Source organism: Cibotium barometz, chromosome 28, assembly GCF_041138505.1.
Source record: "Cibotium barometz isolate CiBa-2024 chromosome 28, ASM4113850v1, whole genome shotgun sequence".
Classification (NCBI taxonomy): domain Eukaryota; kingdom Viridiplantae; phylum Streptophyta; class Polypodiopsida; order Cyatheales; family Cibotiaceae; genus Cibotium; species Cibotium barometz.
The window spans coordinates 12,933,656-12,950,210 of NC_141073.1; the positions used below are offsets into that span (position 1 = coordinate 12,933,656).

The 16,555-nt window shown below is 40.5% G+C and overlaps 1 protein-coding gene across 2 annotated transcripts; it reads right to left on the reverse strand.

Annotated features, from left to right (window-relative positions):
* Positions 1-3,912: 3,912 nt before the first annotated feature.
* LOC147622500 (6,7-dimethyl-8-ribityllumazine synthase) lies at positions 3,913-12,207 on the reverse strand. Of its 2 annotated transcripts, none has more exons than XM_086822073.1 (4): positions 11,770-12,207; positions 5,736-5,795; positions 5,373-5,548; positions 3,913-4,285 (listed from the first exon to the last, which is right to left on the reverse strand). In XM_086822073.1, exons 1-4 carry the CDS (start codon positions 12,086-12,088, stop codon positions 4,091-4,093), a joined length of 750 nt encoding a protein of 249 aa, XP_086678199.1. In that variant the 5' UTR covers positions 12,089-12,207; the 3' UTR covers positions 3,913-4,090. The 2 variants fall into 2 exon arrangements, with proteins under 2 accessions (XP_086678199.1, XP_086678200.1); XM_086822074.1 differs by having other exon boundaries at positions 5,736-5,806; positions 11,770-12,201.
* Between the last annotated feature and the right edge of the window lie 4,348 nt (positions 12,208-16,555).

Consider the following 16,555-nt stretch of genomic DNA (forward strand, 5'->3'; position numbering starts at 1 on the left):
CATGTCAGTGAAAAAGAGTTTCTTTTCTCCTAGACTCAAGAAGGATGTATTACACCATGTATACCAATGCATGCTATGTCAAAGAGTCAAAGCTAAACGAGTCAAAATGCCTAGAAGGGTACAATCCTTGGATATCCCCATGGAAGGCTACAACCCTCGAACAAAATGGGATACATAAGCATGGATTTCATTACCGAGTTGCGTCTAGCCAATGCAAGATATGATTGTCTTTGTAGGAGTAGATAGGGTGACCAAAGTTGCCCATCTAATTCCCACAAAGAAGACTTACACCACATTAGATATTGCCAAGACCTTCTTGAAAGAGATATTCAAGTTACATGGGTTACCTACAAGGATTGTAGGTGACCACTTTCTTTGAGACAAAGAGACTTCCTTAGATCTCAGCACTACTTATCATCCTAAGACTAACAACCAAAAAGAAAGGGTAAACCAAGTGATTAAATATAATCTTACTTCTTACTATGGACAAGAACCCAAAAGGTGGATGAAATATTTCAATCTGTCATAATTTTTTATAATGCTTCCTATCATTACAACATTCGGATGAGTCCTTTCAAAGCATTATATGGTCAAGATTGCCTCACACCATTGACTTGGTCACATCCGTTGATCAGGGTCAAGGTGTCAACAAAGAAAATGCTAACTGAGATGGATCATCGGTGGATGCAGATTATCAAAAAAGACAAAGACTGTCCAAGATAGATAGAAGCACTATATGCGGATCCCAAAAGGTCTTACTGGGTATTTGAGGAAGGAGACATGATATTCCTCCATATATGACCCAAGAGAAGTTCATATCCTTGGGAAAGTATAGAAAACTATCTTCAAGGTATTGTGGATCATCCTATGTGATCACAAGGAAAATAGGAGCGTTGACATATGAGTTGCTTTTATCCCCACATTTTAAGGTTGATAATGTATTCCACGTTAGCTAGCTCAAAAAGTATGTACTGTATCTTAGATTATGAGAAAATTATCTCCCTAGTCCAATGACAATTGGAGTTAGAACATAAAGAAATTTTAGATGTCAAGAAAAGGCTCTTACGCATAGGATCCTAAGAATGTCTAATTAAAAGGAAGTTTCATTAACCTAGTGGAGGACACCTCTTGGAAAAAGAATAGTATGTACTGAGGGATTATCCTATTGCGAGATGAGGGCATCTCAATTTGTACAAACCTCCTTGATGACCCTTCTATGGAATAATAAAAAACTCTCATTTGTTAAGTAAAAAGCTAGAGAGAGAAAATAAGCCTAGTGAGAGGAGTTTGAAAATTTTGGTTGAATGGAAAATTTTATTTTGAACTCAAGACCTCATGTGAACAAACAAATCTCCCATCGATGACGGAGATTTTGAGTTTCAATTTATGACAAGAAACGTAACGATAGCTAGTCATTAGATTTTGTTAAATAAAATGATCAACTATTTTAATATCATTTTAAGAGGGGTTACCCTTGTCAAAGCCTTGAGATTCTAACACCTTGACTAGGAACCAACAGGACCCGAGTTGAAAATACATCTTTGCTTTAGGGTCTCGTTTCATAGATTTTTGCTCAAAGGTGGGCATTGAACCAAAGGTGGTTGCAAAGCCTTTGCTTTGGCGTCGAGCCTGACTTGGTTAGCCAAGGTACTCTTGGGTATCCACTCCTTAGTGGCATCCCCTAAGGTTTGTTGAAGTTGAATGTGGTCTTTGTCTCAGTCGACGAGGTTTTAGGTCTCCATTAGCGTCAGAGGGATTGATCGACGCATTGGTGTGCTACATCTTGGCAAGATGAGAGTTGTGGGTGAGGCTGGACAATGATGTCAAAAGGGTTCGGATGTCCTCATCCACCAAGGGTACACACCAAGGGTACAATAACCACTCTGTAAGAGAGCTCGAGCGTTGCCATTCTTGTTCATCAAACAACTAACTACGTAATCATCATTAGTCGTGATCCATCCCCTTTCGAGAATGATGCTCTCTCATTGTACCTGTGGGGATTGAAAAGGACACGATTTAACATTGCTTTAAAATAACACAAGGCGTGTATTGAGGAGACCATTTATGTGTCCCCAAAAAGGAAGAGTGTATTTATACATGTATATAAGTGTCTTGTAAAAAGATTTTGTCCACACCAATGAGGTGATAGCCCAAGTGGTGAAGGTATTTGCCTACGATCAGGAGGTCCTAGATTCAAAGCCACACAAGGTGCTTCCTCAACTGCATCGTCTACGGGCAAACTAAAAAAGCGCCTACGAGTGATGAAAAATAATACCATGAGAGGATCTTGGACCGCAGGCTAGCTGAAAAGAAACTGTCCATGATTTTTCACAATACATGCATGCATTGCATTGCATTGAACTTACAGGTATGTCCCATTTTTATTTTTTTAATATCATAGTTTCTTCAAGATTAAAGAAAACATGGAAAATGAATTCCACACATGCAACACGTTCTGGAATAGCATAGGACACTACAGCCTGCAATCTTCAGGAAGAACTGTAGAAGATAAAATCATGCAAGGCAATTTGTCCATCTCCTGGTCAACCTTTTGATAGACAACTGCCTCAACTGTCTTAATTTGAAACTACCATGCCTTGTATGCATTCCAAGAGATGAGCCTTGTACAATCTATATCAATATATATAAGGACATTCTCAAATTTCCACCCAAAGGGTTGCATGATCACAAAAATATGTTAAGATATATACGTACATGGTGTGTGATCTTACAATCAGGTACATACATGCATTAGGGAACACAACATGATGGATGCCCGTCTGTTTTGGAGCCGTTTTCTTGTTTTCCAAGATGGATCAGCATACCAACTGCCATTCCCAAGATGGATCGGCATCAGTCCTTGGGAGACAACTCTTATGGAGCTAGGCAAAACAGCAGGCAACAGACATGTCAGCATCCTCCTATGCAAGATGTTGTCAGCATCCTGTGCAAGATGTTTCAGCAGTCACATATTCTTGCAATCTGATCCCATGGTCCAGATCTCTCCTCTGACAGCCCCCGACTCCCATGGCATATAGGTAATGGCACTTAGAGAGCCCACCGCTGTGCGCAAAAAAATGGGGCTGCAGTGTATTTTGCACGTCTTAACCTGCCCACTCTACAATCAAATGTTTCACATTTTGAATTATAAATACCTTCAAATTATTCAAAACAGCCACATGATGAAGGTTAATCACCATCTGGGTGGAAACTTTTTTTCCAACAGTGATGAGCATACAAGAAGCACATCACAAGAAATGTGTTCCCTAAAGAGATCGACAAAAACACATATCAAATACAGTTTTTATTAACATATCCTTGATAGATGTGGGGAAATAAATACAAGAGTATGAAAAAAGAAGGGCAACAAGCCTCACCTTTGCAAGAGTGAAGGGCCACACCGTGTAAGAGTGAAACCACGCCCTGCAGAAAGAAAACACAAAGACAAAACCCAAAAGTCTTGTGCAAAAACTATTTCTGAGTACTCGCCGGCTGCTTTCGTCCTTCCGAAGATCTCGGCGGTGTTACCGATAGTTGGGACCATGATAAGACAAACTGATATAAGAAATGACCCACATTTTCTGCCGAGATGATGTTCTTCAGTCTTAGTCCCCAATAGATAAATAGGTAATCTGAAAGCATCTTACAAGGTTGCTTACCTTGAACACTTGAGCCCAAACAACTGGAGTACTGCAATGATGATACAAACCAGTTTTATCACCTGGAGGATTTCCTGTTGACTCCAACCCACTAACATTCATATCTCAATACATGGAGGATTGCCTGTTGGCTCCATCCCACTCACATTGGCATCTCAATAAACTTTCCTGTATATCAATACTGCAAGAACAAAGCTCCCTCTTGAGGTTTGTGGTGTGGAAAGAGGCCAACAAATGCGATGTAGGAAAATTTCAAGCAAGTGGCCGAGCAATATTTGTTGTTAAGTTTAGACACCAGAGCTGTAGTTCAGATACAAGAAATTGAGAGTAACCCCTCCCCACACATCAGAAGGGGAATCACTTTTACAAAGCATGCAGGTTTTAAAAAGCCTGCACTATATACAAGGATGAAATTGCATCAGGCCATACAATCAAATGGAGTTCCCAGTTCTCAATAGCTTCTCAATCTTGTCTGCTTTCTGGTAATCTGCAGTAGTTATCGGTCCGGCTGGAAAAACGGTAATCTCAATGACCAGATGTGGAGTGGGAAGTTCATCAAACATAGCCCTAACATTGTGGCAACAAACAGTCTCCGCATGAGCATTCTCACGGCGAATTTGACAACCCTGCAACAGGATATTGGCAAGGATAAGAATTTCAAGGCAATTTAGCTGCAGATTAACCTCTTAAAAAACATTAAAGCAAAAGTTCAATGAGGGTAAATATAGGCAGAAAATGCATGTCACAACACAACATAAATGCTGAGGAGAGTACAACCTTGACTTCACAAGAGTCTAGACACAACATTGTGGGCCATAACTTCATCATGCACATAGTCACAAGGAACGTTTCGTCCATTTTGTCCTTACGACACGTTTTGTTTCATCTCTCCAAATGAAACAAAAAGGTTAGATGTGATGGAGGTTGGAGGTATGAAATTGGGATTTATAAATTGGGGGAAGTAGGGTGTGAATTTAGGTGCAATTGAGGGAAGTAGGGTGTGAATTTAGGTGCAATTGAGGTTGAACTATGAAATCGGAATTTATAAATTAGAAGAAAGTGAGAAATTGAAGAGCTAGTGAAACACTTTAAGGAACTTTCAACAATCGGGTGTGAAATTAGGTGAAATTGACCAAGAAGTCGAATTTGGACAAAAGTATAAAATCGGGATTTAAAAGTTGGGGGAAAGTGAGAAATTGAAAAGCTAGTGAAACGCTTGTAAGAAATTTCAACAATTGGGTGTGGAATTAAGTGAAATTGACCAAGTCGTCAAATTTGGGGACTGTTACACATAGTCACAAGAGACGTTTCGTCTATTTCATCATTTGGTCTTCATCACGGGTTTTTTAAGAAATTTGAGATGGAAAGGAGAAGAAAGTGGGGGGGAAGAAGAACAAGAGGACAAGAAGAAGGGAAGAATAAGGTTCTTTTTAAATCAAATTTTCTAAAATCTCAAATTTGAGTAAAATGTCATTTCAGTTGGGAGTGTTTCGTTAAATTTCGAAACGTTTCATCCATTTTGTACGTTTCATAGGGACAACGGGTTTTCATGTGACTATGATCATGCATGGCATAGACTACATGCTACCATGTCATAGCCACAAAATCACAGGCCATACCTTCATCATGCATAGCATAGACTACATGCTGCGACATCCCATCAAGTCATTGGTGCACAACAACAAAAAGGTGCAGATTCACATTAAATCTTACCTTGTGCGAGGTAGCATCTCTGAAGGTGTCATCGTCTGAGAGGAGTGAGCTAATCATATTCAAAAGGCGCCGACCTTCTGACTTTGTGGGCACACGGTACCTTCTCTTCAAGGTGCCTTTAGTGGTTGTTTGCCATTTATTTCTTACTTTCTTCAACTCCTTCGCACGCGTCGCATCTACACGCACGAAGGTCCAATAAAGTCATGAATCTTCTAAAAAGAAAAAATACAAAGCAAGAGATTGCATTTGATGCTTTCTGATAAAATGGTGACCATCTCCAAGGACCCCTTTGATCAACATCAGTTTTGAAAATGCACATTGGACATGTAGATAAATTTAATATCTGACTACAAATGCACTTACCTTCATTCATGCCAAGAAGATTCTGAAGCCATTTACGAGGCTGCAACTCGTCGGAATCACCTACAGATAAACTTCATAAAAAAAGAATTAAAAATTTTCTCTATCAAGGTTCACTTAAGACAACCATATGCATCCTTCATTCATGAGTCTAGAAAATTTCAAAATGCATTTACTGAAATACTCAAAAAGCACTATCCCACACCCAAACGCACGTGATTCATTAATGATCATAGCTACTAAGGGCGATTTCAGAACATTCCTGCCAGAAATCATGCAAGAGGTGGCCAATAGGCATGTAGCCCAACAATGAGGGCTTGTGACTCAGAGAGGGGAGGTCCAGAGTTCAAAACCCCACATACCCCTGGTCACAAGTTTTAACATCTTCAACAACAAGAAGACCCAAGCGAGTACCAAATAGCGACTACAAAAGTATCTACTCAAGAAGAAGGGAAAAAAACATGCAAGAAGTGTCGGACAACTAGCACACAGTTCCACATTGATAGAGTAAAAAGCTGCCACTTTTGTGGCAACAAATGGGATTTAGCCCAGTGCTAAGCTGTCACCCTCAAGGACCACTGGCACAAGTTTGAGGCTTGATAGAGTCAGGCTTCCGTTGGTTGTCCGAGCTTTTAAGGCTGGAAGCTTTTGGCGTCCTCGAGTATCTTGGTAGAGTCCTTTGCGAGTGCAATCCAATTATCCATGGCTATGAAACACAAGGTGGTGACAAGTTTATGAGAAAAATCTTGTGAACCGAGCCTAACCCACACACGTGTGTCATCAGCTATGTTTAAATTATTGAATTAGCACGCTCACCCATTCAAAAGCACCAAAAGCTTCATGATGCATTCATAATCATAACTGCTAACAATAGGCACAAGCAAATAAGCCATGTCATCATGCTTCTAAAAGTCAAATTACTCTTACATTCAAAATTCACATTTCTCACATTAACGACGTCCTAAGGGCTGCTTGCACAAGCCCAACCAAAACCACAATTGGGTTCATGTGTCAAAGACTTGGTGGCCAATTTTGACTCCCAACAGCAGGTAAGAAAATCAGGAGGGAAGCAATACAAATGTTGGAGGAAAAGGTGGGAAGTGGACTCATCCTGTTTGTAGCTCATTGATCCACCAAATCCCAACCACTGATTAAAAACCAAAACAAATGTTGGAGGAAAATGTGGGAAGTGAACTCTTCCTATTTGTAGCTCATTCATCCACCAAAGCCCAACCAGAGATTAAAAACCAGCACCACATGAACCCCTTTTCAGGCATTTAGTAGGAAGCAAACAGTCAACCCACTACGGCACGTGTACAGACCCCTAATGTGCCACCAATGCAGCTGCAATTACAAGGGCTAAGGCTTGCATGGACCGTGTCCCAAGCCTAGGGACAAAGTCTACTAGGCACATGCCTCCTATCATCCAACCACACCGGAAAGATGCAATACAACAATAGTCCACTTATTAGGCTCATCCCATCGACCTATAAATAGCCACCGTTGACTCATAAATAGCTATAACTTATGGAATAACACTTATAAACAACTTAGCCCAAGTAATCACGGCCTTTTACACTAATCCTCAGGGTCCTCTAACCCCAAACATTTCCACACTCGGAAATGAATCCGGGAAAGTCTAGCCACATCAAAACAACTAACTCCAAAATCATGTTCCCACATGTCTAATCTTTCCACATCGTTACTTATATAGGAACCAACTTAATCACAATCCATTGTTCCTACAAGACTATCTCGGTGGATCAAGAGACAAAACCAAAACAAGGAACCCAACAACTCCTCAATCTCCAACTCCCACAAATTCGGATAACCTAAAGTCACGGAGACAATCGTTGTAGCTAAAGTTCTAAACACATTACCAATCCACATTAGGATCGTACCTAGAAGATAGTTTCGCAACCTTCCCCGTCCTCAACGTCTCAGAATCTTTGGGTACTCTTACACAAGCATTCCTTCGAAAAACTCCCTAGGTGAACGCTTCCTATCATCGTAAAACTCCACTACTAATAGAATCTCTAGTAGTGACCAACATTTCTTGCATCAATTTGAGTACCCTCAAGTCCCAACGTTACTGCGGATCTATGTGATATCCGTACATAGGCATAAACGGACTGACTACTAGCTAAACGCTTAACCAAGGTTGCATCCAAACGCCGTTTGGATCTGATCCAAACGTTCGGAACGATTGAAACGTTCACTAATGTTTGGAAACGTTCAGGAGGAGAAAGCCATAGATCTGTCTGTCAGTCTTCCTCCACCGAGACACATCCTCCACAAAGGCAAGGTCCGACAAGCACCGATTCTTGTACGAGAGACTCCATCAAATCATTCTCCCTAAGAATAGAAGTAACCTGCAACTTCCATGATTGAAAGTTACCACCATCCAACTTGTCTGCCTCATCTAGGAAATAACAAGAAAGTGGTACGGGAGCCAAATCTGAAGCTGTCATCATTGATCCAACCAATAGGACCAAACCTAAAAAGATTAAAAACTATCCAAATCAGAAAACGCGGACAAGGCATTCTGAAGCTAGCCGACTGGGAAAATGCATCCAGGCTAGGAAAAATCCCTGAAAAATATGTAAAATAAGGGTGGCCAACCCACAATCAAGGGCCATGCAAAAGGGACCAAAAGGACACCAAACATGGGCAGAAACTGGGGATGAATGTGCTAACACACCTTGCAAGATGATCCCTCGAGACATTTCCGATGGCATTGTGAAGAAGTACTCCTTGCTTAGCAAAGCAAGTGATAGTGGAAGAGTCTCCCTTGCCATTGCCGCCGCTCAAGACGAAGTCATCCGCCGGCAAAGGATACATCCTTCTCCGCATCCTTCTCCCCCTTCACCAACCCCTCATCAAAGAGACCAAGTGAGTTTGAGGTTCCGGCAAGCCACTCTTGGAGGCTCCATTGGAGCAAATGTGGCCTCTCTCTCTCTTGGGTCCGAGCAAAGCAACAAGACGCAAATGTGGAAATTACATACACGGTCATTGAGTGCAATCTCGCATTTCGTGTCCTCAATACTCCTCAATGGCAAAGGATGGTGAGGGCCATTGCTGAAGTAGGACCATGCCATGGCCCTTGGCATCGTATCACCTACAACGACACGCGCACGAAGGCACTTGATGAAGAAAAGGAGAGAATCAACAAGACCCTCGAGCCCGTCCAATGCGGGATGGGTGAAGTATGGGTGTTCCATCCTCTCCGACAGATGGACCGATAGAAAGAAGAGGGGCATCCTCAACATTCTAGTATCTTGCCCTCTTGGCACGTACTTCTTGTGGGCCGTGGATGCCGGAAATGCGGGGAAGAAAACCTCGGACAAGTTCATCCATCGCCACATTCAACAAGCCATAATCGAGGTGAGATACAATTTTAATTTTTGAGTTTGAAGCTTGAAAGTTTAGCCTTGACCTTTTACTCAACTCTCAAGTCTTATGGGGCTCCTCACTCACTTTATGAGAGAGGCCATTACTGAGATTACCCACAGCACAGTCCTCGATGAGCTTGATCCAGAGTATATGCTAACAAGATAAATAAGATTCAAGAATAAATAATAAACTAAAATAGAATATTGAATCTAAATACTTGTTCTTTCGTTTTTCTCATATAAGATATTCTTCCCTTTATTTTAAAATTCACAGTGATCCCCTTGAGGCTACTCCTCGACGCGATGCTATCTTGGCACTCGTGGAGAAGAGATGGAAGTGGATGAAGAGGCCTATCCATAGCCTTGCTGCTTTGTTGCATCCTGCCTACATAGCACTCTCACTTTTCACTTATCAAGAGTTGCTTTTAGCTAGGGATGCTTTCTTACCACCCGATGATGAGAATGGGCAATTTCAGCTCTTATAGAAGCTCATCAACTATAATGATCAGAGACGCCCCGCATTCGCCAGTGCGGTATATTGGAGGAGGGATTCTATGGTGAAGCCTCTCTTTTGGTAGGAGTCATTTGCTTACCAACAACCTCACCTACAAAGAGTAGCTTTGAGGATTCTAGCTCAGGTAACCACTAACCACTTGGCACCAAGTTACTAAATTATGCGTAGATACTAGAATCCTGAACATTATATATTTTTATTGTGGATTAGGATTGCTCTTCAGGTGCATATGAGAGGAACCGGAGTTCCCACTCACTTATACACACGAAGGTACACAATCGATTGAGCACGAGATAGTTAGAGCGGCTGGTCTATTGCTGCAATAACTTGCGCATGGTGCGTGCAATGCGCGATATGAGTCAAGCTAGACAGATATATTGTTATGTAACATGTTAGACTTACATAACTTTCAATGTTTTATTATTTAGCCCCTAATCAATTATAAAACTTGTAAGTAAACATCAACGTATTCAAGTTGACGGTGGACACTCTTAAAAGTGTCTACAAGGAGCGTAATGTAGAGGAGGCCATATATGCAGAGCTCTACAAAGAGCTAGAGGAGATTGATAGACGAGTCTCTCGCACTCGTTGTGGCCGCCGCTAGAGGTGGAGTACAGGTTCGGCCTATTCTTACCTTTGGCTCCCGAGGCTCTGATCGCCCGGTTGCTACCTATGTCAAACATGGCTCCACGAGTCGGAGCTCTACTCCCGCAGCGATTAGAGTTCAAGATGCTTCCATTACGGAGTCTTCTTCGACAGTTCATGGTGATATTAGGGAGTCCAAATATGATGATGAGGGCAATGTTCTTAGCGATGGGGATTTTGGTGGGAGCTCTAAGGTGTCTCCTCTAGTGAGGATATTAAAGAGCCTAGCAATAGCTCTGAGTCCTAACTCCTGACATAGATGGTGACATAGGCTTTTAGCCTCTATAGTCCTCTATGGGCTTTTTGCATTTTTGTACTCACATTTTTATACTTGCCCATGCTGCATGCCGGCTTTTGCGGCTTTATATATATTCATGACTCTTTGACATGTCACATGTACATTTGTCTACTTCCATTTTCTATGTAACCTACAAGTTGCAACATTCTAAATTTTTATGTTTTGGGTAAGTTGTAAGTTGTAACTTGTAACTTCTCTAAGTTTTGCATCTATATTTATATTTTTAAGTATTTTTTAATGGTCCGTACCTCCACCGTATTTTTATTTGAACATACTGTACCAAATCAAACTTTTCGTACCTAACAACCATGTGGAAACCATATGCAAACGTGGCTTTTTCTCGTGTTTAGGAAGCTCTGATACTAACTATAGGATCCCCCAAGATCTCCTAAACACAGGACAAGCATGATTAGTACCGAATGAAAGAGATGCAAGCTAGCTCACCTCCCAACCTTAGGTCTAAATCTAGAGACCACCCAGAGGACAAGGGCCAAGGCTTGCATAGACCGTGTCCCAAACCTAGACATAGGTATCCTCTCCTCCGACCTGACCGGAAGAATATAATACAATAAAATAGTCCACTCAATAGACTCATTCTGCTTAGATAGCTCACAACCTGCTACACTAATCCTCAAGGTCCCCTATCCCCAGATTAGGCCAACTAACCATGTGGTAACTGGTTAGCATCAAGTACATAACACACTCGCGCACATACACACACACACACACACACACACACATGCCTCTTTGCTCTTTGCCCCTCTTGGAGTCTTTTTTAAATAAAATCCATAGATATTTTATTTTAGCAGATCCATCTTGTTTTCATCATCAGCCATTAGAGCTGAGTTTTTCATCAAGAAAGGGAAGCCAGTAGGAGAAAGAACTATCCTTCCTTCGGCATTAACCAAGAATTTCATTTGCCGCTGCGACCGCCTGAAAACACGCACACACACACACACACATGCGCATGTACATACGTATGTACGTATGTATGTATGGATATAGAAGAAGAAAAATCACACATCCAAATGTGCCATCACGGTCACATGAAGGTTCAAATCCCAAGATGTCAACATGACATGGATTCTTGCCAATGCAACCCGTTTAGGCTTCATGCACGCCTTCTTTTCGGTGAAGAAAACAAAAACAAAATGCATAGGAAGGTTGCTTACAAACATGAAAACTTACCTCCCAAAATTGGAGAAGAGGGGTGGCCTGCGATTCCCACCTGCACAAGGGCATACAAGACGCACGTGCGAACTGCCCAGAGCACAGGGGACTCTGTGAGAGAGGCTTGCACGATGGGGGATCTGCAGCTGCCATTGAAGGGCTTCTGAAAAGAAGAAGAGGAAGAAGCTGTGAGAGCTTCCATGGCTTCTGCTGAAGTGAAGACAGAGGGGCGCAGAAGCAGGCGGTATATCTTCTTGTTGTAGTTGTGAGGGGACCATGAAGAGCTTGCAGCTGTGGAGGACCATGCAGGTGCCTGCTGGTGATAAGCTCCCAACATCTCTCTGAGATTTCCTATACTAGTTGCAGAGTGTAGTGGTTGGATAAGGTCCAAGGATAAGCTTTTACAAGGGCAAGTCGGGCACCTAGCTACAGTGTGCACTTTGTGGTCTCTTGAGGGTCTTCACACACTTTGTGGCATTGGTGGGCACACTCGATAGTGAAAGAGAGTGGAGAGTCAAAATTTGTGCAAAAGGTAATGAAATAAGGTAATTTACATATCTATGGATTCAAGGCATAGATTAGTTCCTTTGGGTGCAAGTCATTATAGATTACTTCCTTTTAAGGGCCTCTTCAAATGACTTGGGCTCTGGGAACTCTTTGATTAGACAAGTAATATTGCACGTCCAAACACAATCCCCCCATCCCTAGATTTTTGACATTTTTGACGAGCATTATTAATGCCATAAAAGTTGGTCCTTTAGAATGTGCAATGACTAAAGGAATTTAATACACATACAACGGATTGTAATGGGCAAAGAAAAGAAACGAAGAGTTGTAGAGAGTAAGAGCATCTCCACATGTGGAGCTTTCATGCTCTAAGAATGGAGCACAGAAGAGCATGGAAGCAAGTAAAAAGTAAGAGCAACATTGGATATTCACACGTAGTGCTTGAGGCCACATTATTAAACAATTTCTTGTGGCCACATTATTCACACATAGTGCTTGAGCCCTTATTGTTAAACAGTTTCTTGGGACATGGTTAAAGCAATTTCTTGCCTAAAAAGGGAGGGAGGAGCGAAAAAAAAAGAGATGATCTAGGCTTGGAGAATGGTTGGGGATGGGTTTTCCCACCTCTTCTTCTATGATCTTTTGTTCTTTCAAAGATTGAGAAATATGTCACTTCTGAAATGTAAATAAAAGCATAAGGAGTTGAGCATTCCAAGCGAGCATGTTGCTCCATTTTCTTTTTTTTTAAGGATACATACACACACATTAATGACTTCTACCATGTACATTGATTATGCTTAAATACAAAAAAGGTATAGCCCTAGGCCTATCAATAGGACCCTCTACAAAAAAGTTTGCAAAGTTGATTAAAACACTGAGCACCAATGTCAAGCCAAGCGTTGCAGCTACCACCTCATTATAATAGTACCTTGTCCCTAGATTTATTTTTGTTTGAGTCAAGGAGACTAAATGTGTACATGGGGTTTCTTGGTTTTGAGGTGATTATTGTGCCACTTGTTGCATGTGAATACATACATTGTGAGATGTCATGACCGAACACCTTACAATGACTGGAATATGAAACGATTGGCTTACAGTACATGCAATGTAGATTGGAATGGTGGTGCCCACAATGTGCACAACACATTACGTCTACAAGAGAATGGGATAAAATGGGAAGGGTTGCTGGCAATAGTGAATTTCTAAGTTTTCAAGTAAGGCGTTACAGAATTCTACAATCAATGGTTTAGATGAGGAAAAGTTCATATCAATGGTATCTTCTTTGCAACACTGATTAAAAGAATTTGGATTTAAGACTATGATCAAATTATGCAAAGTGTTTTTCTTTAACCCACGAGGAAACATCACTTCATTTATGCATCATTGAGTTTCTCCTAGTCCTCACATTGTGAGTTCAGGGCTTTTATGAATAAGATGTAACCCTTACCATTTCCTTAGGTGTTCGCTCTATCATGTAGAGCTTTGTTGACATACTCCATTTAGAGCTTGTCTTGAGAATCCATAGATAAAGGAAATCTTCAGAGTTTTGAAATTCACCCTAATCATCATAAGCATCAACGTGATGAACCATCTACTTACCTTAACCACTAAGCATAGATTGGGTGCATGTGCCTTGGTAGGGCAATCCGGATTTCCAAATGCTTCACATCGTTGCTCAAATGTTTACATAAATTGAACAAGATAGGTCGATCCATCATATTTTTCCATGAGTTTGGAAATTTATATAGACATGCCTAATTATTGCAAGTTATGATAGATATGTGATAAGATAAGGGTTATGAGGTATGAAGATTAGGTTTGGTGGCTCAAATCGTAGTCCAAACGTGGTCCATAAGCTTGTTTTTTGAGCATTTTTTGTCTCGATTTTCGGGTCAACTTTTTGCAACAGTCGGTCGGAGGCCAAAACGAGGAAAATCGGCTTGGTCCACTCAAGGAAACATTTAAAGAGCTTGGAAAGATCTTGAAGATGAGCATTAGAACACATTCATCGGTCTCATGGTTTCGGAGATACATGCTTACAAACAGGGCTACTTTTTATACTCTCTTTTTTCCTACCCCTCGTTTTTTATGTGTGATTATGCAATCATGAGCCATGACTTTCCATCATGACTGTGCAATCATAGGCGTGATCAGATCTTTTGGCCATGAATGGATTTTTCTAGCCATGATCAAAATTTTTTGACCGTGATCATATTTTTCTTTTTTGGGGCCATGTGGCACACGCACCCGTGCCTAGGTGGGAATGATTTTCATTTTGATTTTGGGTGGGTTTTTTGGGTTTTCCCAAGGGTAGATTTCAAAAAGGTGTGGGTGAGAAAACACCCCACTTACACCCTCTTTAAAGCTTATGACACATTCCCTCTTTTTTAGCATTTACCTCTTACACATGCATTGAAGGTCACTTACACTCTCTTACACATGCCTTGAATGCATTCCAAACGAGAGAAGATTCAAACAAACTAATCCCACTTTATTTAGCTTTAATGAGTTATGTAAAAATATTTTAAATAATTAATCAAGGATGAACTCCCTTGCTTATTTTCTCCCTTTGTGGTTAATCCTTAGGCTCAAATTAATATTTAATTATGAATTAATTAACACAACCAAGCAGATTATTAGATTGCAATGTGATTGCTAAACCATGTGCATGGTTTAAGGTAGATTAATTATGGTTTGATTTATTACTCTTTTCTCTTGTGCGCTTTGAGGAAAAAAGAGATAATTTTTCAAAATTGATGGAGTAATTGGTGTAATTGGATGTTTTGATGCATCCAAACACACTAAAAAAACCTCAAAAACATCAATTTTGACTATTTGTATAATCAAATTAGATTTTGAAAATCCAATTTTCTAAAAAACATATTCTTGAAAATTGCTAATCACCCTCTTAATCAAAAAACCAATTTATTAAGAAAAATTTATGAAAATTAAGAGGTTTTTAGTGTTTGCTAGGAAAATTTTTGTGGATTAAAATAAGATCTATGCTAACACTCTAATTCACTAACATACAGCCAAAAACTCATCTAAGGAGTCAAAATTAAGCGAAATGGCTCTATGTTAAACTTTTAAGAGAGCAAAAAATCAACTAATATGTATTCTAATGCATATTCTGATGCAAATGACGTGATCTAAACCTAACATATGCTATGTGCAAGCTATATGAACACTAAAAACTACTCAAAATAATAATAAAACAACAAATTAAACTACTAAGCATTCTTTTCTACATAAAAAGAGAGCACCAAAACTCATACAAATCTCCATCAAACCACTTCTTTTTTGTGCAGATTACTACTCAAGAGAATGGGAAATGGGTTATACGTAGATTTGGAGAACAAACAATGGAAGTAGTTAAAGGATTTCTCCAACAGCAATGCCAAAAATGTTATTTCTTACTTTGACCTCTCCTAGAAACACATTCACAAGTGATTACTTTGACCTCTCCTAGAGAAATCGTCATGGGGAACTTTCCAATGGCCGAGCTCGAGCACACTACTTCAAGAGCTCCACACCTCCTTAGATAGAATTTTTTGTCATCATTCGCATTAGATTATGGATCCTTGTCCCTCTTCTCACCTAAAATCACTCATACACACTCACTAGCATGCATTAGAAAAGGTAATTAGCAAGAGCAACACTCAATGGCACAATGGGAGTATATGTTGCATTAGAGAATGTAATTAGCAAGAGCAACCTTAGCGAGAAATCGTCATGGGGAACTTTCCAATGGTTGAGCTTGAGCACACTACGGCAAGAGCTCCACACCTCCTTGGATAGAATTTTTTGTCATCATTTGCATTAGATTATGGATCCTTGTCCCTCTTCTCACCTAAAATCACTTATACACACTCACTAGCTAGAAAAGGTAATTAGCAAGAGCAACACTCAATGGCACAATGGGAGTATATGTTGCATTAGAGAACGTAATTAGCAAGAGCAACCTTAGCAAGAAATTGTCATGGGGAACTTTCCAATGGCCGAGCTCGAGCACACTGCTTCAAGAGCTCCCACCTCCTTGGATATAATGTTTTGTCATCATTTGCATTAGATTATGGATCCTTGTCCCTCTTCTCACCTAAAATCACTCATACACACTCACTAGCATGCATTAGAAAAGGTAATTAGCAAGAGCAACACTCAATGGCACAATGGGAGTATATGTTGCATTAGAGAACGTAATTAGCAAAAGCAAGACTCAATGGCACAATGGGAGTATATGCTACATTATGAGAGAAAATTATATATATACAAGGCCATAAGTGTTCACACACTAAAC

Excerpts from the sequence above, each read along its gene's own strand:
- LOC147622500 (XM_086822073.1), bottom strand. The coding sequence starts at position 12,088 with ATGTTGGGAGCTTATCACCAGCAGGCACCTGCATGGTCCTCCACAGCT. Across the intron at positions 5,796-11,769 it reads CTCTTCTCCAATTTTGGGAG|GTGATTCCGACGAGTTGCAG; the intron begins GTAAGTTTTCAT and ends GTTTATCTGTAG. Across the intron at positions 4,286-5,372 it reads GAGATGCTACCTCGCACAAG|GGTTGTCAAATTCGCCGTGA; the intron begins GTAAGATTTAAT and ends ATCCTGTTGCAG.